This window comes from Myotis yumanensis, unplaced genomic scaffold (assembly GCF_028538775.1).
Source record: "Myotis yumanensis isolate MYYU_CA2020_CCGP unplaced genomic scaffold, mMyoYum1.0.hap1 SCAF_10, whole genome shotgun sequence".
Taxonomy (NCBI): Eukaryota; Metazoa; Chordata; class Mammalia; order Chiroptera; family Vespertilionidae; genus Myotis; species Myotis yumanensis.
Window position 1 is genome coordinate 14,438,785 of NW_027223761.1, and position 27,573 is coordinate 14,466,357.

General features: G+C 36.6%; 1 protein-coding gene across 3 annotated transcripts in view; it reads left to right on the top strand.

Annotated features, from left to right (window-relative positions):
* Positions 1 to 27,573, top strand: part of TTC17 (tetratricopeptide repeat domain 17) — an 84,764-nt gene that overhangs the window by 26,107 nt on the left and 31,084 nt on the right. For all 3 annotated transcript variants that reach the window (XM_070427829.1, XM_070427831.1, XM_070427830.1), the window contains exons 6-16: positions 1,413 to 1,522; positions 2,154 to 2,298; positions 2,720 to 2,859; positions 4,795 to 4,955; positions 6,356 to 6,468; positions 7,254 to 7,400; positions 8,682 to 8,797; positions 8,953 to 9,118; positions 10,281 to 10,358; positions 11,415 to 11,639; positions 18,106 to 18,292. In XM_070427829.1, coding sequence (XP_070283930.1) covers positions 1,413 to 1,522; positions 2,154 to 2,298; positions 2,720 to 2,859; positions 4,795 to 4,955; positions 6,356 to 6,468; positions 7,254 to 7,400; positions 8,682 to 8,797; positions 8,953 to 9,118; positions 10,281 to 10,358; positions 11,415 to 11,639; positions 18,106 to 18,292 — 1,588 coding nt within the window. The remainder of the gene's footprint in view (positions 1 to 1,412; positions 1,523 to 2,153; positions 2,299 to 2,719; positions 2,860 to 4,794; positions 4,956 to 6,355; positions 6,469 to 7,253; positions 7,401 to 8,681; positions 8,798 to 8,952; positions 9,119 to 10,280; positions 10,359 to 11,414; positions 11,640 to 18,105; positions 18,293 to 27,573) is intronic.

The window sequence follows — 27,573 nt, forward strand, 5'->3', positions numbered from 1 at the left end:
TTGAAGTAGAATATATAGGCTGATTAATATAGAATTATACTTAATTTTAATCTTAAAAATAACTACTTTGAAAATAAAATAATTGGTGCTTATAAAAAATTAGATTATATTTAAAAATCTATCAATCTATGAAGCAAAAATTATAATTTAAAAACTTAGAGATAATTACTGTCTTATAATATATTCTTTTGGATTTTTATTTTTACACATCTGTATAGTTAAAACTTAACTATTCTCATAGGACAAATTGCTAATAGTGGAGTTGTGGGGTCGAAGGGTTATCACATTCTTAAGGCCTTTTACATACATGTTGTCAAATTGTCCCACAGAAATACTAGACTGTACTAACCTAACATTTCTACAGTTAATATCTGAACTTAATATACAGTGTAGCCAGTATTGGCATTCTTTTTAATCCTTACCAATTTTTTTTTATTTTTTAAATATATATTTTTTATTAATTTCAGAGAGGAAGGGAGAGGGAGAGATAGAAACATTAACGATGAAAGAGAATCATTGATCGGCTGCCTCCTGCACGTCCCCTACTGGGGATAGAGCCTGCAACCTGGGCATGTGCCCTTACTGGGAATCGTGACCTCCTGGTTCATAGATAGATGCTCAACCACTGAACCACACTGGCTGGGCATTCTTTGCCAGTTTTTGAAAAGAAACTTGTATCTTTTTCATTTCTATTTTTTTGTTAAGTTTTACATCATTTCACCTGCCAATTGGCCATTGTTTCATATTTTTTAATTGTTTGTAGTTTTGGTCCATGATCTCTTATTTGTTAGTTGGTTTGTTTGTTTGGTCTGTTTAGATTTTTTATGAGCTCCTTATAATAAAAAAAGAACTCCTTTTTACGTTGACAAAATAATACACTTATTATAAATGTATTATAGTGTGAAGGCTTAAATTAGATTCTGAACACAAAAGAGAAAATGACAAATATTCAGCATAAGCCTGTCATTTGATTACGTATGTACCTTCACTCAGATATTAAGTAAATAGGAAACTTTAAAATATGTTAATTTCAGAAGTTCCATGGTAAAGCAACTGGCATCTCTAAGTAGGTTGATTCCTAACTTCTAAAGTCCTGAAATAAGTAAGACCCATTAAATTGTGGCCAGTTGGTGGGCTTTTCAGCTTTGTTTCCTCCTTAGAATGATAGCCTGTGGTTGTATGGTCTCTCTGTGGAGATCACACCTGATGCACTTGCACACTGGTGACCAGGAGGCTCTCTTGACAGGTGTAGCTTATTTGTACTTTGTCTCATGCTTTATCTCTACTATAAGTCTTGCTCTTCATTTTATATTTCAGAAGAGACAGTAGTAAAGGTGCTCATTTGTAACATTCTGAGTTAAGAAACTGCCTTGACTTATGTTTGATTGTCATTTTATTTGTTTAATCTCTAGAACTCTTCCTCATGGGTACTGTATAACATGGCTTCATTTTACTGGAGAATAAAGAATGAGCCATATCAGGTAGTGGAATGTGCCATGCGAGCACTTCACTTTTCTTCCAGGTAAGTTTCCTCCCCTTCTCTACCTTGCATTTTCCACATAGCTTGGGCTCTTAAAGAAACAAAACATAAGAAAACAATAAAAATAAAAAAAAGAAAACAATAAGAAGCATTGTGTTATACTTATTTCTCCTTTATTCCTATTCAAATGAATTAGTCCCATCTCAAAAAAATGACAAATTTCAAAGACTTGAAAGTGATAATAGCATAATATACTTCTGATTTCCATTAGGGAAAAATATATATATAATGTAGATGCCCTCTGATTCACTTGAGACTTGAATGCAAGGACTTTGGAGAAATTATTATAGATGAAATGTATTTAGGCCTCATAGATAAGGCCTAAATATATTTTAAAATCACAGAATGTCTTCCAGACCTTTCTCCATCCCCCTCCCCCCGCCACCTTATTTTTGCGGTAAAAATTATAGCTATCAGATTGAGTAAGCACCATCAAGTATGTAAAAATGAAACATGATTTTGTTAAATTATTTTCTCATCTGTAAGTATACAGAAAGTTATGCCCCTAAGCTCAATAACTTCGAATGTAATTTTCTCTTGTCAGGTAGTTGTGTATAATTGTGGAACATATGCTTCTTTCCTAACATCTGATTACTCTCTCCTTCTCTTTTAGGCACAATAAAGACATTGCCCTGGTCAACTTGGCAAATGTGCTGCACAGAGCACACTTCTCTGCTGATGCTGCTGTTGTGGTCCACGCAGCTCTGGACGATAGTGACTTCTTCACCAGCTATTACACTTTGGGAAATATATATGCAGTAAATACAACTTTTTGTTTTCATGGGTCAAATTGGTTGCTGTTTTCTTTTCAATAAAAAATACCTTTTCCTTTCCTCTTTTGGTCCAAATAAGGGAAAGGGGATGGAAATGAATTAGAGGGGAAATCTCAACACAATAATGTATCATAATTGTCCCAGCCTCTTGACAAAAAGAAAAATAAATTGATAGGAATATTAAATTTCTGCAGAGCACACCTCTTAAGATAGCAATACTTCCCAATTAAACCATGCTATAGCATGTTTTTATGTTGTGGGTATTTGGCCACTGATCAAAATAATATTCATTGCAGAGTGAGATATAGGGGTGATCTCATAAATTATTAGGGGATTTGGACAGATGCAAACAGGCTGTGGCTAACGTTTTTCCCATGTGTGTGTGTTTTTGCTTTTGTCTCTTCAGATGCTTGGGGAGTATAACCACTCAGTGCTCTGTTATGACCATGCTTTGCAGGCCAAACCTGGGTTTGAGCAAGCTCTAAAGAGGAAGCATGCTGTCCTGTGTCAGCAAAAACTCGAGCAGAAATTGGAAGCTCAACATAGGTAATTGGGAGAAAAAATGTCCTCGAAGCACTAGCACCATAGAACCTTAACTTAGCCCTATGGATGGTGATCTCAGTGTTAATTTTTTCATTAGAATTAAGAAAAACACCTTTTCACTACTGCTAGTCATATCCCTTTTCTCCAAATCCAGCATGTTTAGTACAATTTGGTGGTGGTATAGAGGAATCTCTGTAACAGCATGGATTTTAGGAACTAGAGAATGCTTGCAGTAAATGCTGTCATTTAGAGCTTTACAGTTTTGAACATCATTACTTTTGTGAAGTCAGATGGAGATGCTGCAGGATAATCAGTAATTATACTGTTTAAGTTTGTATATTTTTACTAGAGGCCCAGTGCATGAAAATTCATGCACTGGAGGGGAGAGTCCCTCAGCCCTCACAGTCCGGGAGCCCTCAGGGGCGAGAGGCGACCGGCAATCGGGGGAAGGCGACACCCCATCACACCTCTGCTGCTGCCACTGCTGGCAGCGCAAGCCTCAGCTGGCCCTGGTTACCTGAGCCTCGGGCCGGCCCTGGGTAGCTGGGGGGCTGAGGGGACTGGGGACTCCAGAGGCAGGTGTGTGAAGCCACCCCCGCCACACCTGCCACCCCGGTGGAGCTGAGGGGACTGGGAGCCACCATCTTGTGGCTGTGGGCATCCCTATCTTTGAGGGCATGGCAGTCACTTAGCATATTCCCTCCTATTGACTATGGGTGCCGCCATCTTTGAGGGTGGGGCAGTCAATTAGCATATTTCCTCCTTATTGGCTGTGGCACCGCCATCTTTGTGATGGTGTTAAGGTCAATTAGCATATTCCCTCTTTATTAGATAGGATAATACCCTGTCAGTGAAATCACTTGCACATGCTGTGATCTTTTCTCCCCTTTGACTCCTAGTGCTGAGCTATTGTTATGTTAGTTAAGTGAGGTTGAGAGACCTCAACCTCACTTAATCAGAAGTGTGTAAGTTGTACAGCAATGGAATTCTGTTGCACTTGGTCCTTGCAGTATACTTAATAAAAGTATTTGATTCAACAGATTATAGGGCCAGTTAAGAAACAGCCCATAACTTAGAAGTGAATTGTTTATCACATATAGAATTAGCCTTAATGTTTCAAGTCTACTTTGATTATTGGGGAATTAAATGGCGATTTGGAACTCATTAAACCTTTGTATTTGCTTATTTTGCAGTCTGTTTAGAGCATATTGTAGTAAGAAGGAAAGAATGACAGCTTGCTTGTTTATACCTGGCTTCTATTACACCTGATTAGATCTTTCCCTGGCTGAGCTTCTTCTAAGATTGTGCTCTAAAGAATCGAATTGGTTCTTTCTTATACAATCTGTACAGCTCCTAAATCTTCATATGTTACAATGTAATAGGTAATAAGATTTTTGTGACTACATATAATCAGGCAGCTGATTTGATACCAGGTGGTAGAGAATATTCGTTTCTAAAGCAAAGTTTCTGTGGTTTATTCCTAATTCTATAAACCAAGGAGATAGCATGTGAGAACAAGGTAGAGTGGTCCTTACCCTCAACCTTGTCTTTAGGCAGAATCAAAGAGGATTCCAGTGGAACTAACACAAACTTTGTGGAGGGAGACAGAATTGTTAAATATGTAAAAGTTAATCATATATTGTTATGCATCTTTTTTGGCACCTGAAAAGTCCAACACACCATTTATTTAATGTCAAGGTAGTTGTATTTAAGGGGAGAATTTTGCATTTGCCTTTTTGCCCCTAAGTTTTAATAAAACAATAGCATCTATTTAGCCTCATTATTCTTGAACTTCGTGGTACAGTGATTGTACGTTAAAAGAAAAAAGAAAAACCCTGGCAATTATTACTGAGCACCAGAAAATCTATGCATGTAAGTGGGTTTAAAATTCACAATTTTAAAGCTCAGTAACTTTTTCCTGATGTTAAAAATGTTAAGATCCCTCCAGCGAACACTGAATGAGTTGAAAGAGTATCAAAAGCAGCATGACCACTACCTGAGACAGCAGGAGATACTGGAAAAACATAAGCTGATTCAAGAAGAGCAAATCTTAAGAAATATCATCCATGAGACACAGATGGCAAAAGAGGCACAATTAGGTAAGTACTGATTCCAAATAATTGAAGACAGGTTAGGAAATTCACTTCCAGCGTGCTTTACGTCCGTAACTTTCATAAAGCAGTATAAAGTTGTGCTTATGACTTCCTTTGCTCTTAAAATCCAGCGTCATCATAGCAGGTATACCAGCAGGCCAGGGGTCCCTGTGCCTTTTTTAAATTCACATTTTAAAGTAAAAGTGAAATTTTTTAGATCCTAGTCTTAACAATGGTTATTTACCCTCTGAGGCTTACATTGATACTTCTCCAACTTTAATATGCACGTCAGTCTCCTGGAGATCTTGTTAAAATGCAGGTTCTGACTAAGTAGGTCTGAGAAGGGGCCTGAGTCTGTATTTCTAACAAGCTCCCATTTGATGCCAGTCTCTGCTGGTCTGAAAACACTGCAACTCAAGCCTACACCAAGTAAAACAAGCCGGACACACCTTAGAAACTAAGTATCCACCCTCTTCAGTCAACGCTGGCAACAAGGCTAAATAAATACCTTTTTTTTTTCTCCCTTAAAAGCAAATGTTTGGTTTTCAAAGTAAGATTTTAGATTAGAATTTGGCTCCAGCAGGAATTCTTAATTTGGGTCAGTGGATTAATTTTAGGGAATTTTGAAATTCTCCCCAGAATTATACTTAGAATTGTGTTTGTGCATAATTTTATTTTTTCTGGGAAGAGGGTATATAACTCTTTTTAAAATCTCTTGAGTCTGTGGTCCCACTGGTCTAAGAAAACTTGGGTTGGCAGGAAGTCAGTGATTTGGTTGTATCTAAAATGTTTCATGTCTGATTAAACCCTAAGAGAGCAGATCTCACAGCTTGACAGCAAAGAATAAGTTAATAGAATTCCTTATAGTACACCTTTCTCCCTTGGTAAATATATTTGTCTACAAAGCCTCTTAACCTCTGAACTTTAGCGGTGATCATTTATAGTTCATTTTATATTCCATCTAACAAGTATTCTTTGCTATTTTGAGTGTAAAGAGTATGTTTAGTCCTTGGGATTATTTATTCCTCAATTTGTACTGAAGTGCAACCAGAGCTTTTATGTATAAATCTGAAGCAGGATTATGAAATAAATAAAGCAAATTCTCTCCAGAGAGATGGCCGAAGTCTCTTAAAGCAATGTAGTGAATAGATTTTACAATCATAGAATGTAATTGCCGTGATTATCTAGTGGAGCCCCTTTGATTTGTAGATGGAGCAGGCGAGGCTTCTTTAGAATGATTTAATTTAATGAACCATTAATTAGTGTTCCCCTGTGTAAGTTCCTCCTATGTAAGTACTCTGCCAGGCTCTGAAGAATATAGAGTTGAAACTAAATGATTTAGACTAAGAAAATCATGTTGGCATTGCTGATCTTTTTCAACTATTTAATTTTCTTCCTTATTCCAGGAAATCATCAGATATGCCGTCTGGTCAACCAGCAGCATAGTTTACATTGCCAGTGGGACCAACCTGTGCGCTACCATCGTGGAGACATCTTTGAAAATGTGGATTATGTTCAGGTCTCTTTCTTGTTCTCTTCTAGAGTAACATTGTTTCTCCCCCTCCCCGTTCTTGATTTTTTGTATATTTGATCCCTAACATTTATGACTCTCATTTAGGGTTTTGAGTATCCGTTACGTTTTTGAAGTCAGATTTTATAGGAAGTACTCAGTTCCTCCATGAATGATATTTCTATTTGCCAAAGAATATGCCTTCTATCCATTCCTTTTCCCCATGTCTTTCGTACACTATCCCATCCTGGACCCATTATCTTATCTAACAAGATTTTAGAAATACACAGTCTTGTGAGACAATCAGACATTGTTTTACCTTGGTTTGGAAGAAGGCTGTATATATTTGGGATTAGTTGTACAATAGTCTATAATGCCTAACTGATAGCTATATTAAAATCTTAAGATCCTTTCTTACGTTCCCTTGCCACTACCCACAGAACACTAATTTTATAGAGTAGTTATCATTTTAATCTAGATAGGGGGTATACAATAATGAACCAAACCTTGAAATCAGCTAATCTTTAAACCTGAAAGAGACTAAATCATAGAAAGAAAATGAAGGGACAGGAGCACAAACCAATAGCATAGTTGATTGAAAGTTGCTAACTGTTCATTATCTATGAGAGAATACTGTTGGGGCATAGTTCTGAGAATTAAAAGATCTGATTGCTTTATTACCGACCTACTTTCTGATTTCCTACTAATTTTCAATATTCACTAAATGTTTTGAGTTAAATCTTAGTCACAACTCCTTTTCTGCTTCCAGTTTGATTGAACTTTTCATTTTCTAGTTTGGTGAAGATTCATCAACCTCCAGTATGATGTCTGTGAACTTTGATGTTCAGACAAATCAGAGTGACGTCAGTAATTTGGTCAAGTCTCCACCTGTAGCCCATTCTGTTCTCTGGATCTGGGGCAGGGACTCTGATGCATATAGGGTAAGTTAATAGAGGGTGATGGAGACATTTTCTCAAACAGACAAGCTCTTTTAAAGTGGTGGCTCTCAACTTCACTAATTAATGTGGCCTCGTCACAGTTCAGCTTAGTTTAGCAAGCATTTATTAAACTCCTATTAAATGGAAGGCTTTGGCTAGGTAGTAGATAAGTAAGACACTGGGTCTGCCTTGAGCTCTGGGTATAGTTTCCAACCCTAACAAGTTTCTAAACTTGACTTAAACATATGCTTGTATTTACTTTTATAATCAGCATGCTTTTATTGAGCTTCCAACTGTGTATCAGGCTAGTACTATCAAAATAGTACGCAAATTCCTTGCTCTGCTGGAGCTTACATTCTAGCAGAAGATACAGATAATAAACAGGTTAATAAAGAAGTATTTCTAGGCTAAGAAATTTAGTCAATGGAAATACCAAGATATAAGGACAGAGACCACGTATTTTTTATTCACTATTAAATTTTCAGAATTTAATTGTTTTTATTCTAACAGAATTAATATAGCCACTTAGATTTATTTATGTGTACTATAAATTCCCCCAAAGTTTGATAGGTTTGGGATATAAGTTTAATAAGCCTTTATATTTAGAAAAATGAACATTTTACAAATCAATAATAATTGTTAAACATTGGTATTGGCAAAGAAGAGGTCTTAGTTCAAGGAAAAATAGTTTTCTGTGCCAGTTTTATAAGTATATGTGTGCTTTCAGGTACAAATCACAAATTTCACCTCAAATTGGCTTTAACAAAAGAAAATTTGCCTCATGTTATAGGAACTCCAGAGATAGGGCAGAATTTGGATTTGGTTGATGCAATGGTCCAGTGATGTCACCAGTGACCCATTTCATTCCTTTTTCTTAAATTTGCCATCACAGTATTGGTTTCATTCTAAAGCTTGTCTTGTTCATGAGGTGACAGCCAGCAGCAACTAGAGCAACAAGTTTTTTGTTCTTATGGGGCATAAGAAACTAAGACTGGCTTTTCTTTCCCAGAGCCCCAAGCAAGCCTCTCCTTGTGTCTCACTGACTCAGCTGACTTAGGCCTGCCCAACCCTGAACCAGTCTGTGGTAAAGCAGGTAGAATTACTGATTTAGACTAATAACCTGCAGTAAAGGGAATATTATAGAGTCAACCAAAATGTCTGCATTTATCTTAAAGTACTATTGTTTAATTATCCTAGTATATTTGTGTTCTTTTTAAAAGTTCATTTAGCACGTTGAAATATTGAATCCAAAGAAATTGATGAGGAACTTTCTTTTTTTATTAGGACAAACAGAATATTCTGTGGCCTAAAAGAGCAGATTGTGCAGAAAGCTATCCTAGAGTCCCTGTTGGCGGAGAATTGCCAACCTATTTTCTTCCTCCGGAAAACAAAGGACTCAGGCAAGTGCTGATGGATTGGCAAAGCACTTGATTCTGCATGATTGTCATCTGGCAGTTCTTTGAGAGCACCAGCCTTGGACTTGAAAGGTTAAGTCTTTATCTTGACATCACCCAAACTTTGAAAATATGAAACTTGTTCCTTTTTCTTGTGCCAGGATCCACGAACTCAACAGTGATGATTATTCTTCAGAAGAAGAGGCCCAAACCCCTGACTGTTCCATAACTGACTTCAGAAAAAGCCAGACTCTGTCCTACTTAGTCAAAGAATTAGAGGTCCGCATGGATCTGAAAGCCAAAATGCCAGATGACCATGCACGAAAAGTAAGGCTCACTTAGGCTGGTGTTTATTGCCGTCCATTCTGGGTGACTTCACAAGCATCTTAGGTGGAACAGAAATTTGATAGAAGTCAGTTGTTGAGCTTTAACTTTATAAAACTGAAGGATAGAGTTAAAGAATTGTTGAAATCTTAAAGAAATCAGTCATGCTATTGAAAGGGTGCCAGGAAGGTGTTCCTCCCAGCTGCTGCTGACATAGCCACCTAAGCCCTGTTCCTCTCGCTGAGAAGTCTGCAAGCATGAGTAACTCAGAACTCTCTGTTGACCTGATGGAGGCCATTCTGACCACTTCGGTTTAGCTTTGTATCCTCCAGAAGTTTGTGTAAATTGGAAGCTTGATTCTCTTTCTTGGCTTTGTGAACTCTGTTTTGGGCTTATTTGAGGTCCTTAGGAATTTGTATGAATGTGATAACCACACGCAAACATTTTTATAAATAAGTTCTGTTATGTTGTTTTCTTTAATTCTGTTAGTTATGTGTAACTAGGAATGTTTTATTACTGACTATAAATTCTGTATTACATACCATTCCATAGATACAAATGAAAAAATAACCTTTTTACAGAGAAAACAGACCATCACAACGACCTTCTTTTTAAAATTAATTTTAAAACTGCGAACGGTTACTACTTACATTTAACAAACATTTACTGAGGCAAAAAAACATTATGTGCTAGGCACTGTTTAGAGTGCTAGGAATGCAAAGATAAATAGACAATGATTCCTGCCTTTGAGTTGCTTACAGTTATATGAATGCTGCAAGAACATAAAGTAGACTAACTGAGGATCTGGTGCTTTTCCAGCTGGGAAAGAGAGCAGACTTTTATTGCATCAGGAATTGCATACTGTTATCTTCTGAACACTTCCTCACTTGGTTCTGGACACCTAGGTTGACTTCAATGGGGTATGATAGATCACCTTAATAAGTATGTCTTTTAACACTTTTTAGTTATAGGAAACTAGGGCATACAAGTGAGCAGGTCAACACCTGTTGGTATTTCTATGACCTCATTGTCACATGATTATAAATATCTATTCAAATTAGCTGTTCCTGAGGAGCTCAAGTAGAGACTACTATCTATAGAAATTCTTTTCAAATGTCTTTCCTGTTATATTCAATTGAGTCAGTCTTCCTTTTGTTGTTTTCAGATTTTGCTTTCCCGTATTAATAACTATACTATCCCAGAAGAAGAAATTGGGTCTTTCTTATTTCATGCTATTAATAAGGTGAGTCACTTACTTCAGACATCTGAAATTTAAGTGCTTACTAACTGTTAAGTAAAAATTAAAATGCATGACTTGGGCTAGTATACACACAATACAATAAATATACAAATGATGTATTGTGGAATTATATACCTGAAACCTGTATAATTTTATTAACCAGTATCACTTCAGTAAATTCAATTAAAAATAAATAAATAAAATTAAAATTAAAAAGGTAGAAAGTGCCTTTAGACAAGTGTTCTCTAAAGCAAAAACAAAATTGCCAGGCCAGCCCTGACCAGTTTGGCTCAGTGGATGGAGCGTCGGCCTGCGGACTGAAGGGTCCCAGGTTCGATTCTGGTCAAGGGCATGTACCTTGGTTGCGGGCACATCCCCAGTGGGGGGTGTGCAGGAGGCAGCTGATCGGTGTTTCTCTCTCATCGATGTTTCTGACTCTCTATCCCTCTCCCTTCCTCTCTGTAAAAAATCAATAAAAATATATTTAAAAAACAAAAACAAAATTGCCAGGCCGGTGTGCCTTAGTGGTTGAGCATCGACCCATGAACCAGGAGGTCAGGGTTCAATTCCCATTCAGAGCACAAACCCGGGCTGGGAGCTTGCTCCCCAATAGGGGGCATGCAGGAGGCAGCCGATGGATGACTTTGTCTCATCATTGATGCTTCTCTCTCTCTCTCTCACTCTCCCTTCTCTCTGAAATCAATAAAAACATATTTTAAAATTTATTTAAAAGAATGAAATGCATATGTTGAAAATCCTTTTTAGAACAAGTGCTGCCGAAACCGGTTTGGCTCAGTGGATAGAGCGTCGGCCTGCGGACTGAAGGGTCCCGGGTTCGATTCCGGTCGAGGGCATGTACCTGGGTTGCGGGCACATCCCCGGTGGGGGGTGTGCAGGAGGCGGCTGATTGATGTTTCTCTCTCATCGATGTTTCTGACTCTCTATCTCTCTCCCTTCCTCTCTGTAAAGAATCAATAAAATATATTTTAAAAAAAAAAAAAAAAAAAAAAGAACAAGTGCTGTATTCTTGTACTAACAAGTATTTGGGGGTTTTTTCAGCCAAATGCTCCTGTCTGGCTGATACTCAATGAAGCTGGACTCTACTGGAGGGCGGTAGGAAATAGCACTTTCGCTATTGCTTGTCTTCAGAGGGCTTTGAATTTGGCTCCACTTCAGTACCAGGACATTCCTCTTGTGAACTTGGCCAACCTTTTGATTCACTATGGCCTTCATCTCGATGCTGCTAAGCTGCTACTCCAAGCTTTGGCCATCAATAGCTCAGAGGTGAGGTTTTAGGTTCCTTTGTGATCACATACGCTATGTGGGGGTAACTCAGATTCAGAGAACAATTTGCATATTTCGAGAGGGCATGAAAGCAGATTTTGTTTCATTTTTGATGTGTTTATTTCTTTATTTTAAATGAGTGAAATTTATAATTATGCAGTTTATTTTTTTAAGAAAATTACACTTAAATAAGAATGACATAGCTGCTAAAAATATACTGCCACTTTTTTATGTCAGTCTGAAACATCTGGCTTTTCTTTGTCCTACTCATCGCAACATGCACGCTGCTTAATTTTATACTGTTTTACAACTTTAATTGACAGATCTCTTTATACCAACCAGGCCAGAGCACTAGTTAAAAGTTATTTTGATAAGAACAGAGGTGGAGCCCTAGCTGGTTTGGCTCAATGGATAGAGCATCAGCCTGCAGACTGAAGGGTCCCAGGTTCAATTCCACCCAAGGGCACATGACTGGGTTGCGGGCTTGATCCCCAGTAGGGGGCGTGCAGGAGGCAGCCAATCAGTGATTCTCTCTCATCATTGATGTTTCTATCTCCCTCTCCCTTTCTCTCTAAAATCAATAAAATATATTAAAAAAAAAAAGAAAAGAAAAGAAAAGAGGTGGATTGATATTCATGTCTTGAACCTACCACATGTAGTCCATGGAGTGACATCACTGCTTTGCAGTTAATTACTATATTTCATAGTTTCTAAGAAGCCACTTCTTTTTTTTCATATTTTAACATCTCAGAAATAAGGATATATGTTACAATTGGTATCAACTTAATTTTGATAAAATACAGTTATAATAAATATGTAATTAAATTGCTTTTATAACTAGTGTCTAAACGTTTGTAGGTTTTCTTTCCAAAGAAATTTTTAGAAACAGTGTGCATGAGTGGTTAAGTTTTCTTTGAGATATCCCAGAACTAATTTTTTAAGTATGAGAAGAAATATTGCCTTGTTAAGAGTGTCCTTTGAAATTCATAGCTGGATTTTAAGCAAAAGTTTACAATCACTATACTACACAACAAGTCAAGTTGCTGAAGAAGTACATCAAATATCTCTTGAACATTTATCATGTGCCATGTGTCGTGGGAACAGTGGGAACAGATGCTCTATATGAGATGTGATGAATTGGCCTCCAAATGGAAGGCTGATACAGCTGTGTTCCCCTTTCTACTTTTCACTTTCTGCTGCCACCAGCCAAGGCAATTAGGTAGTATTCTTCTGAAGAAAAGAGAGCTCCTTTAGAGATTACTTGCCTTTCCACTTTTGAATATGATACTAAAATATCAGTTGTTACAAACTGTGTACTGAAACAAGAAAAAAAAAATGAACTAATCAGTGTAGATAACCCCAAATAAAACTTAATCAGTACCCCATCCCCAGCTGTCAACATTTGGAAGTATTTCCTTGTTAAGCTTTTCTCCTATGTAAATATTTCATAGTATTGCAACTCTACTGTACTGGTGATATTTAAAACTTATTGTATAAAAATAATTTATTACTGCATAAGTTTTTATAGCCATCAATGTAAATGGTTCTATAAAGTTTCAATGAATTGGTATATCACAGCTTACTGTTCCATTGTTGGATGTTTAGGTTACTGATAGAGCTTAGCTATTGTGAATATGATTTTCTGCATGAGGCCTTTTCTGTATCCCAGATAATTTTCTTAGTAAAGATAGCTAGCACTGAAATTAGTAAGTCAAGAAGAGAATAAATATTTTAATGACTATAATACAAAATGCCAAGCAGTCCACCAAAAGTCTTGGGCCAATATACATTGCCATAATTAAGATTTAACAATATTCATTTCATCTGTATCTTCACCAGAATTGGGCAGATAAAATAACTGCTAACTTTTACTGTTTGTGTACTAGAGCCAGCTACCATAATGAGCACTACACATATAATAACTCATTTGATCCTCACAACACTCTATGCGATAGGATTTTCCCATTTGATAGGTAAAGAAACTCTAAGAGATATATCAAAAATCAGAGCTCAGATTTGAACTCAGGGAGGGAGGCCACAGAGCTCACATCTTTAGCCAAGTTACAGTGCCTCTGAATTTACATTTGTATAACAAGTTTCCTTTAAATTTTTTCACTTCTCTAACATAAATTTATCTTTTAATTTTTAAAGTAAAAGTGCGTGTATGCATGTTGCTCATTTTGTTAGAATTTAGTTGTTCTTAATCTTATATGAACTCATACAATAGTCTTTAGCTTTATCTGTCATGTTAAAATATTTTCTTTCTTGGCCTTTTTGTCTTAGCTTTTAAAAATTGCCCTTAAATTTGTCCATCTTTCTTTTCATTTCTGTTGTTAGATATAAGGTGTCCCCATAAGACATTTGAAAAAAAATTAGTTCTGTTTAGTTTTTGTTTTCTGTGACTTGTTTTTATATAACTCAAGTAAACAAAAATCTTTCCTGTGTTATCTTCTAGATGTTTTATGATCTATTTCAAGTTAAATTTTCTTTATGATGTGAGGTAGGGATCAGAGTTCACTAATCAAAGTTCATATCCACATAGATATCCAGTTGTTCCAGCACCATATCTTGAGAACACTATCCTTTCCCTATTGAATCACCTATCACCTTTGTTCTGAACTCCAGACTCCTTTACTCAACAGCTTACTTGATATCTCCACTTCAGTGTCTAAAACACACTCAAAAACTAAAGGCCAAAACTAAGCTTCTTAAAATTGTTCCAATTTGTTGTTCTCTGTCTTGCCCATTTGAGGAAACAGTAAAACCAGGTCCTCAGGACAAAAACTGTTATACCTTTCTCCACCTCTTAGGGCAAATCCAATCTATTAGCTAACCTTGCTAATTCTATTTTCAAAATATACCTACAATTTCACTACTTATCATAATCTCCACTGCTGTCTAATTTAAACCACCATTATCTTTTTTCTGGATTATTTCAGTGGCCTCCTAACTGGCTTCTCTGCTTTTGGCCTTTGTCCCCTGATAGTCTTCACAATGAAGCAATCAGTCAGATTTTATGAAAACAAAAAAACAGATGTCATTCATCTCTTCAAATCTCTGCAGTGGTTCTCCATGTAATTCACAGTAAAAGACAAGAATTAATAATGGTGAAGAAGATCCTACATGACTATGACCTTGTTTCTTTTTTGAATCCTTTACTCGTTCTGTTCTAGCCTCACTTGCCTCCTTGCATTTCCTTGAACATGTTAGCATGCTCCCACCTCAGGGCCCTTGCACTTCCTGTTCTCTCCACTTGGAAAATACTTCAGCTCCCACCAAGATTTCTTCATAGCTTGCTCCTCCATATCCTTAACATCTTTTATAAATACTAACTTCTCTGTAAGCCCTTCCCTTACTACTCTATTTAAAACGGCACTCCCTGCCCTGACCGGTTTGGCTCAGTGGATAGAGTGTCAGCCTGCGGACTCAAGGGTCCCAGGTTCCATTCCAGTCAAGGGCATGTACCTTGGTTGCGGACGCATCCCCAGTAGGGGGAGTGCGGGAGGCAGCTGATCGATGTTTCTCTCGTCGATGTTTCTAACTCTCTATCCCTCTCCCTTCCTCTCTGTAAAAAATCAATAAAATATATTTTTTTAAAAAATAAAAATAAATAAAATGGCACTCCCACCCTGGCAGGATAGGTAAATTGGTTAGATCATCGTTCTGATATACCAAAGTTGCAGATTCCATCCCTGGTCAGGGCACATATAAGAAACAGCCAATTAATGCATGGATAGGTGGAACAACGAATCAACGTTTCTCTCCCCCAAATCAATCAATAACTAAAAATAAAAAATAAAAAAAATGGCACTCCCTTCCCCACTCTAGTATTCTGTCTCTTCCCTGCTTACTTTTCTCCATCACATTTTCTTCATAGTTGTGTAATATTAGACTGTACAATCCACAAAGGCGGGGATTTATCTTTATTATTTTCTGCTGTATCCCGTGTCTAAAACAGTGTCTGAAACATTAGCACATATTCAGTAATTATTTTCTGGATGAATTCATGTGGTCATAGCAATAATCATAACACTGTTTTCTTATGCAAAATATCAAGACAATTTTGAAATCAAGGTATGGGGTTTAATTTTAATTTTAGCTGAGCCTGAACCACTAAGTAATACTTTAAATGTAGTTTGAAAATTACTTGTATTGAGCCTCTTTAATCTGGAATCTTTTTGTACACCTTGGCTTGGTTAAGTGAGACATTTTAGATGACCTAACAGCCTGAATCAGAAGCAAGTAGTTGGATAAATCATAGGTGTTGCTTTTCATAGGGATATATTGTGCAATTTGAGAATAAAACATTCTTAGATCTTTAAAAATATTTTTCATAAAATAAGTGTAGAATAAATGGTTTGTATACAAGCAAATTACAAAAATGTTAATTATAGGTATGTTTTAGCTAAAACAACCTAAACTGAATACTTTGGGGTACTTTTAAAAACAAAGTCCCAACAAATAATTGGAAAAAAATCTGATAACTAGAAATAAATAAAATATTTTTGTACTGATTACAAAGCATTAAGAGGAAGAAGTTCTAAAGTAAGTGGTGATATACATCGTGTTTATGGATTGTAAGAGTCAATATTAAGATGTAAGTTCTCTCCAAATTGATTTATAGATTCACTTCATAGGTGTTGCTTTTCTATCAGCAATTACATGTATAATGTGTGTATAAATTGACAAGTTCATTCTAAAATCTACGTAGAAATAGATCTAGAATAGCCAAAAAATTGGGGGGCGAGAAGGAGGAAAAAACAGAGTTGGAAGGCTTATAAAAAATTTCAGGACTTGGTATAATTAAGTCAGTATGGTATTGGCACAAATATACTCAAATATATCAACAGAACAATAGAGAAATTAGAAGTAGGCCCTATGGATATGGTCACCTGATTTATGACAGGCATACCTGTAGTTCAGTGGGGGGAGGGCAGGATAATCCCTGTGGGAAAAGAAACGAACCTTGACTCCTACCCCACGTTGTACACAAAAGTAATTTGAGATGGATCATGTACCAAAATGTGAAAGATAAAACAATAAAGATTCTTAATAAAAACATAGGAGAAGTCTTTATGATCTTATAGTAGGCAAAGATTTCAAAAAACACTGACTGTAACTTAAGAAAATATATAAAAACTAAACTTCATTAAAATTAAGAATTTCTGTTTATCAAAAGATACTATTAAGAGAGTAAAAAGGCAAATCACAGACTGAGAAGATATTTGCACTAAGTATATTTGCAAAAAAGGTCTCATACCTTGTAGATATATCTATAGTAATAAAAGCATAATATGCTAATTAGACCTGATCTTTCCGGACAAAGGTGGGGCTGCGAGGGAAGCCTGGGTCCTGGGTGCCTGCCGGCACCAGTGGGAAGCCCAAATCCCAGGTGCCAGAGGGAAGTGCCGGCAGCTGGGGGAAGGAGGGCCTACTCTTGCATGAATTTCACATATCGGGCCTCTAATATATATATAAAGAAGTCCTTCAAATCCATAAGGAAAAGACAATTTTGTTTAAATGGGGAAAACAGCACGTACTTCAGAAATGAGAATATCCAAATGAAAAAATATTCATCATTACTAATTAAGGAAATGCACATTAAAACCACAGTGAGATGCCACCATCAGCTCATTAAAATAGCTAAGTTAAAAAAGACTGACAGTTACAAGTCAGTGAATTGGTACTGACTGTTAGGAGTATAAATTTGTACACCCACTTTGAAAAACTATTTGGTTAAAACTAAATATATGCCCTCCCCCTCTTAAGCCCACTGCTAAGTATATACCCAAGGAAAATGAGTACATATGCCTCTCAAAAGACTTTTACAAGAATATTGATAGTAGCTTTATTCATAATAACCAAAAACTGGATACAGTCCAGTAGGAGAATAGGTGAACAAACTATAATATATTCACATGCTGGAACATTATATATCATTTTAAAAAGAATGAACTGATACACAAAAAACATTCAATTTCTCGAAACTTAGTTTTTGTATTGAGTGAAGGAAGCTACAAAAAGGTACATATTGTATATACACATAAGAGAACATGCTATTTATTCCATTTATATGAAATTTAGGAACAGGCAGAGCTAATCTATGGTGATTGAAGTCACAACATCACAATGGTGGTTACCTCTGGGATTGGGGTTCAGTTGCTCTAGAAATGTTCTAAATGTTCTATATCTTGAAATGAGTGGTGGTTACAAAACATCATTGATCTATACACTTAAGACTAGTATACATTACACACTTTATGTATTTTTTATCTTAGTAAAAAGGTAAAAGAAAAATTTATATTTGTGTTATATAGTTTAGAATTGGCTGGTGTGAATGAAGTGGGCAGTTAGACATTAGCTTTTATGGGGTAACCTTTTAAAAAAGCCAAAAGACCTATAATGTAAAGGTGTTTTGCAACTCTCAGAAATATTAATTCATTAACATTTTGCTGATTTTTTTCAGCCCCTGACCTTTTTGAGCCTGGGGAATGCTTACCTTGCTCTGAAGAATATCAGTGGGGCACTTGAGGCCTTTAGACAGGCTTTGAAATTGACTACCAAATGCCCAGAGTGTGAAAGCAGCCTGAAGTTGATTCGCTGTATGCAGTTTTATCCTTTTCTGTACAACATCACCTCTTCCGTTTGCAGTGGTAAGCAGCTATTAAGTGCTGGCAACATAATGAGTTCAACCAGAATTTCTATTCTAATCAACAGAACACAGAAAATGATTTTCTCCAAGGATCTAACATAACTATTATAATTCTAGATACATAGGAAAGAAATTGTTTATCATTTACTATACAGATACTTCAAGGTGTTAGGCTTAATTCTCTCCCAGAACCCTAGTTGAGAAAGACTGACTAAAATGAAGGATATTCAACTGGGATTGGTAGGCTCTGAGCTTTTGTTTTATTTCTTTTCCCCAAATATCTGATTTTTACAATGACTGAAATTTATGGTCAGGGATATTTTTCCTATCCATGAATTCAAACTGTAGCAATAAGATTTGAAGCAATCTTTCTTTTTCTATCCTCTTTCACTGAAGTACAGCCCCTTGCCTTTCAGTGAAGGTAATCTGGATCTTTATTGCACCTTTAACATAGTCATTTGACATTAGTGGTATCCCTTTGCATTCTTCCACTTTCTTCCACGGCTACTTAGCATTCATACATATGCATGTGCATATGTGTATCCACCTGGGTCAGAATATTTGAGTTAATATCCAAACTATTATAAATTCATCAGTTAGAATGCTCTAAGAGTTCCATGATGTTTGGTAATTTACTTGTTTAACCTTCACTACAAGAAAAAAAATGAGTTTGACTTGAATTATGAGAGGTACGGTTTATATATGTGTGAATCCTCATTGCCTTGCCATTGTAGAGCACACAGTGGGTGCTCTATTAAAGTTCAAACTTAATTATAATATTAAAGCCGTTCAGTCCTTCACTTCAGATATTTTTTTTTTTAAGTGGCATCCACTTGGTTAAGCGACTTGTCTAAAAGAGATTTAGCCCTAGCCAATTTGGCTCAGTGGATAGAGCATCAGCCTGTGTACTAAAGGGTCCCCAGATTCAATTCTGGTCAAGGGCACATACCCAGGTTATGGGCTCAATCCCCAGTAGGGGTCGTGTAGAAGGCAGCCGGTCAATGATTCTCTCTCATCATTGATGTTTCTGTCTCTCTCTCCCTCTCCCTTCCTCTCTGAAATCAATAAAAATCTATTTAAATAAATAAATAAAAGATAAAAGATATTTAGTAGATTTGGCACCCAAAACTGGTTTTCTGATTCCCTATACTACACGGCCTTAGGATTTCAATGCAATGACAGGCAGTAAGTGGTGCTTACACTTTTTAAAAACGTATCAGAGCCTGGTTTTTTAGTGAAGAAACCAAAACTCTCTCAGCAACAGAACTCCTTAGTTTTGCTGAGAGACTAGGGTTCTTGCATGAATGCTGAAGGTCAAAGACTGTCCTTTTGCAAGGCAATATAGTGGCTAGTGCTAGAATCATACAGATTCATGTTGAGCCCTCACTCTGCCATTACTGTCTTTCACTCCCAGCAAAGTAACTTGTGTCCTCATCTATAAAATGAAAGGCAATAAAAATCTACCTCATATATCTGTTGGGAGGATTAAATGAGATTCTTATAGGTGTTGGGTAAAAGTAAGTAGAAGTGTTCAGAACTTTAACAGTGCAAGTTATGGATCTTTATCACCTTACATAAGCCTAGAAAATGTTTTATAGGTTACTAAGGACAGCCTTGAACACAGGGTTTCACTTTTTACAGTAGGCTGCTTATATATTAACTAGAGGCCCAGTGCACGAAAATTCGTGTGCTCAGGGGGGTTCCCTCAGCCCGGCCGGTGCCCTCTCACAGTCTGGGACCCCTTGGGGAATGTCCACCTGCCAGCTTAGGCCCACTCCCCAGGAGATCTGGCCTAAGCTGGCAGTCAGACATCCCTCTGGCAGCCCAGGAGCCCTCAGGGTATGTCTGACTGACGGCTTAGGCCTACTCCTGGGGCCTAACCTGCAGTTGGACATCCTTAGTGCTGCTGAGGAGCTGCGCTCACAGCTGTCAGCCTGGTTTGTGGCTGAGTGGCGCTCCCCCTGTGGGGGTGCACTAACCACCAGGGGGCAGCTCCTGCATTGAGCGTCTGCCCCCTGGTGATCAGTGCACATCATATGACCAGTCATTCCTGGTCGTTTTGCTGTTAGGGTCAATTTGCATATTACCCTTTTATTATATAAGATAGGATCTCCTATATATTTTCTTTACCTACTATCATCTCCCTCCTCTCTTGATTTGTTTCTATTACTGGGAAGAAGGTTGGTAGGTATATAGTGACCCTTTTCTAAAAGACCTTTTTCTTAGCATTACTTTTGCCTATTAATATTTGTTTATTGAAATTTATCCTTTTTTAAATTTTGTATTTATTGAATAATTTGAGAAAGGAATGTCAGTTTGTTGGTCCACTTACTCATGCATTGATTGGTTGCTTCTTGTATGTACCCTGACTAGAGATTGAACCTGCAACCTTGGCATATTGGGGCAACGCTCTAACCAACTGAACTACCCAGCCAGGGGAATTTATTCTTATTTTATGGTACTTATGTCAAGAGAGAAAATTCAATTGTCTTGAAATTTTTCCCCAGAACTTAACTTCAAGCCCAAGAAACTAATAACTTGAAACAGATCTTTTCTAAAGTTGTCGTATCTAATAGTTCAGATTATCCCAAGACTATTATTGGATCCCATACAATAACATTAAAAGAAAATAATTAGGAAAAGGGAATACTTTTTTAGTTCTTTTAGAAAGAACTCATTAATAAATACTTTTTTAAATGGATGGCTGTTTTTACATTGTATTTAACTAGTTTAGAAAATAATCTAACATCTGCTAGCCCTTAAATAAATGCTGGTACCCTCTAGTAGAAATGTATGCTGTAGCATTTTCTAGGTTTAAAAACTCATTGCTGGTACTGAATTAATTTCAGTATTGAATTTTTCTTTGACAATGTTTTTTGTATTTATTTCCACAGTAATCCTGCACAAGTAAGGTATTCTGTTACCTTTGAACACTGATTCATTCAGCTTAAAAATAATCACTATGCTTACAAAATTTTCCTACTTATAAAGACTTTATAGCTAAAAATGTATCAATTAGTACAAAATTATTTTGCTCATAATTGTTCCACACTTGTATTAATCTAGAAATCATTTTATTGACTACCATTTGTTAGGTACATATGTTCTTATAGCAACTGCTCATCATCTCTCTCCCTACAATGCCACTTAATAAAGTCTTCTCTTTTATAGGTAGTTTTATATTGCCACTATCATTTCAAGGGTGCTGGGAAGGAAAACTTAATAGATTTTTTTTTTTAATTGCCTACTCTCAAGTTGACTGCAAAAGATAAGCTAGCTCTTCTAGTTTTGATTAACTATTTTATTTCAGCAGTTTTGGAATATGTAGTCTTTTTTCCACATTTATTGGTTTGTTATTTTGACAACTTAACTTAAGTATAATTGAATGGGTTGTTTTAACACACTTATTCTTCAGTAACAACACACTTGATCATTTTTAAACTAAAATGGAATCTGTTAAATGAACTTATAATGCTTTTAAGTCTAAAGTCTCTGAAATGCTCAACACTTAAACACGGACTTTTTTCATTAGAAAATATAAAGTCACTGAAAATGATATTTCATGAGGCAATAATTAGTATCTTCTCTAATGATGACCACATTAGAAAATAAATTTTAATAACAATATAAGCAAAATATAGATAATGAATCTGTAATATTCACAATAGTGGATTTTCCCAAGTACTTACTATTATTCTGAAGTATTTTCTAAATACTTTATTCTTCAACTTCACTAATTTGCAAATTAAAAAGTAACATTTCGTAAAGATATTTTTGACTACTTAAGCAATCTACATTGTTCTATTATATTTTTGATATGTATAATTTTACTTTATTTTTAGTATTCTTCACTCACTATTATTTTTCTCATTAGAAAATCATAAGATCAATGGAAGATTATATTTATTAAACTTCATTTTCATGAGATGCTTACAGGTATGCCACTAACAGTGGTACTGATATTTACCAAATATAATTAAGCATCAAACCCAGGATTTCTGAACCCTGTTTTTGTTTTTTTTTAATTTACTGAAACACATGCCCATTTAAAACTGTTGGCACAGAACTTTAGAAATAATGAATAATTATTATATAGAAGTCAGACTTTAATATTTAGGAAAGCATAGAATTGTATGCAGTTTCTCTATAGTATGTAATTGAAAGTTGCCCCACCATAGAAAAAAATGGAGGAATTTCCAAACAATGTACATACATGAGCTTTAACATCTGTTCCAGTGTTTAGAACAATTATCCTGTATAAATATAGAAACATTGTTGTCCCCACAATGTTTCTATATTTATAGCATCTATTTACCTAAGTACTATCCCCTTTTATAACTTCTTTAATCTGTGATCTTTAACCTAAATTTCTGTAGATGTATAACTTACAGTTTAAAGCAATTTTCATGGAGTTCAGATTTTGAAGAAAAAGAAATCCTGCATTTTGCTACCCTCCTGTGGACTATCCAGCATATGCTACCTGCGTGAAGGGTTTTTGCTTTATCACATTCTTCATAAGAATTAGTGAGCTATCTGCTTAGAAATAAAGTCTTAAAGACTCAGTTTTTATAGCATTTTAATATGCTAGTAGGTAACTTATCTGCATTTATTTTTGTAAGAAGAATTAATACTGGTTAACTTATTATGGGCTTCAAAATCCTGCAACCAAGTATGCAGAATTGAGTGAAGCTGATTCACTGCCAGAGGGTTTGGTGAATTTTAGCTCATTTACCACCTAAGAACTTTAATTCATTCTGCCTTTTGCAAAGTCAATGGAAATTGCACCAACTGTGATATATGATGATGCTGTTATAAATAGCCTGTTTCTTTGCCACATACATCCTGCTTTCCTGGTTCCATGGGCTTGCTCATGTTGTTTTCTGCAGCTCTTTCCCATTACTCTGCCCCCTCCCAGCCAAAAAAGCCCTAATCTTACCCATCCTTCAAGGCCCACTTCTGCCTTACCTGATCCCTTAATTACAAGTAATGTACCTCTCCTTCAGCCCCTGTGACTTGTCTTTATAGTTATTTGTATACAGGAAATAACTCTCCTGTAAGACTTTTCTAGCTCGTTGAGAACAGAGACCGATCCTTTTCTTCATTTTCATACCCTGGCCCAAAAGTCTAGCACATAGAATTAAATAAATAGTGAATTAGCTGATGATATTTCAAGTTTGAACTACTGAAAATACCTAATAATAAACTTGTTAGGTATCCACCCACTGTTTACCAGAATTTTTTACGGAGCCACCACTCAACATACATAATAAATATAGATCTATTAAGGTCTGTAGCTCCAACATCATAGAAGGGAGAGGAGAAAATGAATTATGTTGTCTCATTTGTCCACTGGATGCTGACACATCTAATAGATGGCTTGTAATCTTCCACCTCCTGTCCACACAGTTTTTAGTAAGAGTTACAAACAATTGTCCTTGTTGATTCTCATGGAAAAAGAAAACAAAAACCATTTATGGGTGAATCAGTGAGTCTGAGAAAACCTATTGGATTTGTTTTCCTAGCATTCTTTTTTTAATATATATTTTTATTGATTTCAGAGAGGAACGCAGAGGGAGAGAGATAGAAACATCAATGATGAGAGAGAGAATCATTGATCAGCTGTCTCCTGCACGCTCCCTACTGGGGATCAAGCCCGCAACCTGGGCATGTGCCCTGACCGGGAATTGAATCCAGGACACTTCAATCAGCAGGCCAACACTCTATCCACTGAGCCAAACCGGCTAGGACTCCCTAGCATTCTTGCTTGAAATTATGAGGTAGCTAGGATGAAATAAGCCAGAAATTTAAATTTAATGCTAATAGCAGGTATGGCGATTTTCTTTTCTTTTTTTTTTTTTTCAACATAGTGTCTGCAAGGGAACATGTTTCATAGTAAACTTCCCGGGAGCGTTTAGAGGTCTGATCTGACCTTTCACATTTCTAGAGGAAGTTATGTAGCTGCCAGAGTTTTTGTTCTGCCTGGAGTTGTTTCTCCCACAACCTACCTGTCATGGTGTCTGTATCTCAACTGACACTGACTGCTCCCCATGCTTTGTCACTTAAGACAACATGATATGACAAAGAGATCAGACAACCAGTTCTCCTTTTTCTGAAAGGAGGCAGGAAATGTAGGTCTTCAGAAACCAGTGCAACCAAAATTCTGAAACAGAGCAGATTTCCCTGTCATGTGTGAACAGAGCATTCCCAGGATAGCTTTCAACTCCAGAATATGTCATAAGAGGAAAATACACACACACTTCCTTGTCTTTGAGGGCACCACTTTTCATTCTTTGTTGTTGTTTTTTTAAACTTGCTTCTGACTCATTCACCTCACTAGGAGGAAATGCCTGTGTAATCCTGAGGTTGCTGATTTCAAGTCTTTAATATGGTCTCTTTCCTACCTGGCACTGCACTTTTTTAAAAAATTCTTTATTGTTTAAAGTATTACATATGTCTCCTTTTTCCCCCATTGACCTCTCCCTGGTAGTTCCCACCACCAATCATTACTTTAAGACTGCCCCCCTCCCCCCCCCCCCCACCCCCGCCACCAGCACATGCCCTCACCCTCCTACTGTCAGTGTCCATGGGTTCTGCTTATATGCATGCATACAAGTCCTTTGGTTGATCTCTTACCCGCCCCCCGGCCCCAGCCTTCCCTCTGAGGTTGGATGGTCTGTCTATGAATCTATTTTATTTAGTTCATAAGTTTATGTTGTTCAATATATTCCACAAATGAGTGGGATGTGATATTCATCTTTCTCCCAACTAGCTTATATCGCTTAGCATAATGCTCTCCAGTTCCATCCATGCTGTTGCAAATGGTAAGAGTTCCTTCTTTTTTACAGCAGCGTAGTATTCCATTGTTTAGATGTACCACAGTTTTTTAATCCACTCATCTGCTGATGGACACTTAGGCTGTTTCCAAATCTTAGCTATTGTAAATTTTGCTGCTATGAACATACAGGTGCATATATCCTTTCTGATTGGTGTTTCTGGTTTCTTGGGATATAGTCCTAGAAGTGGGATTACTGGGTCAAATGGGAGTTCCATTTTTAATTTTTTGAGGAAACTCCATACTGTTTTCCACAGTGGCTGCACCAGTCTGCATTCCCACCAGCAGTGTATGAGGGTTCCTTTCTCCACATCCTCGCCAGCACTTGTTGTTGATTTGTTGATGATAGCCATTCTGACAGGTGTGAGATGGTACCTCGTTGTCGTTTTGATTTGCATCTCTCGGATGATTAGTAACTGTGAGCATGTTTTCATATGTCTCTTGGCCTTCTGTATATCCGCTTTCGAAAGGTGTCTTTTTAGGTCCTTTGCCCACTTTTTGATTGGATTGTTTATCTTCCTTTTGTTAAGTTGTATGAGTTCCCTATAAATTTTGGAGATTAAATCCTTATCGGATATAACATTGACAAATATGTTCTCCCATGAAGTGGATGGCATTGCACTTTTAAGGTCAGTTAGTACATAATCATTACTTTAAGACCTACAAAGAACTTCATTCCGCAGCAATTGCTGAATAAGAACAAGTCTAAGGAGCTGTTATTTCTGTTGAAACTATTTCTCGTCTTTCCTAAGTAGAGGACAGCACAGGGCAGAGCAGGTGAGACGGCTTTACTTGTCTCAGGTGCAGTCATTACAACCTAGGTCTCATCCGGATTCAAGGAGTTCCATATGCTTCTATTAATGTTGTTCCCCAAGAATCCTCTTGTAGTAGGACAGTATTAGCTCTCCATTTCAAAATTTCAGAGAAAGAATCTAGCATAGAGAAGTAAGTTGATTTGCCTGAGTTCATATGATAAGGCTGCAGTTAAGGCAGAATTTAAATTTATTTTGTGGAATGTCCCTTTTCGAAGGAGGTATGTAGGACTGTCACAACCTCTGGAGATGGAGATCATAAAGATACGATTTCTTTCCTCCTATTACTCTGTGTGGTACCAAGCCCCATGTGCCACCCATAGTTACGGTTTCTTGCTAATATTTTAAAGTATGTTTGCACAGCATGGTGAGCAGTTAAAGGATACTCTTTCACTTCATGATTTATTTTACTACCTTTTCTAAAAGACAGATTGTCTTACTAGATAAATAAATATCATGAAATTATGAGGTAGCTAAAATGGTCATAAAATAAAAACACAGTATGTTTCTAAGTTACCTGTTTATTTTTTTAAAAAGGTTTTATAGTTGCATAATTTGAGTGCAGTTGAGTGGAACGGTAAAGAGAAAGACATACTCAAAAAGTCACTAATGTCTGTGAAAGGACAGTGTTATCTGTATTTTCCACCCAGGTACCTTATATTTAATACAAGGTACCGAATGCCTCCTGTATGGTAACTTTTCTTACAGGCAGAAGAAAGAAGACTTTAGAATGAAATAAAATCCTATTAGAACAGGGATAGTAGGAATATTTTTAGAATATTCCACTATTCACAAAAACCATTTTTCTAGCATCTGTTACTTTGCCTTCAGCAACATAAAATTTGAATTCTAGTTCCCATTACAAATCAGTTTAATTATTATTTATGTCTTAGAAATTCATTATGTAATAAGCACACGGGTAATACACTTATTTGTTATATGGGAGGATGGTATGGTAGAGGGAGTAAGATTTGGGAGCAGACTGGAGCAGCCTGATGGGGATTGTTGAAAAGCAGAGGTAAGTGTTGATTTAACTGAATGTAGTATCTATAGTCTGTTTTTATAGTGTAAGAGTGAATTCACACAGTCTCCTAAAATGTCCTTTAAAGAGCACACAGCAGACTGAAGCTGATTTATAAATGTACTAATTAATTTATCATTTAGATATGCTAAACAGTTTAATCTGAAATAAATGCTATTTTCTTCTAAGAGACTTATGGAAACATAGTCTGTATTGTCTCCAGCATCTACGCGCTCACACAAACACGCACACGCACACTCTGTGGAAGTTGAAATTAGTCAAATATCTGGATAACTTCTGAGAGCCAGTTGCTCATACTGGAGATTCTGAGTTGGCCATAGCTAAAAGGCCTTTGTGGAAAGAGATTATGTTGGGATAAGTTCTCATTCCTTTGCATCCTGCCATGTGCCAGGCAATGGTCTCATTTAATCTCAACAACCCAATGAAGTGGGTACTATTAGTAAACTCAATTTACAGATGAGGAAACTGATCTACAAAGAGGTTAAAAGGCATTTGAACTCACTTAATTAGTTTGGCTCCCATCTGTGCTCTCACCCACTGTGCTCTACTGCTGAAAGACCTACATGGGCTTGGCATTGGCTTTACTTGGCTAACTA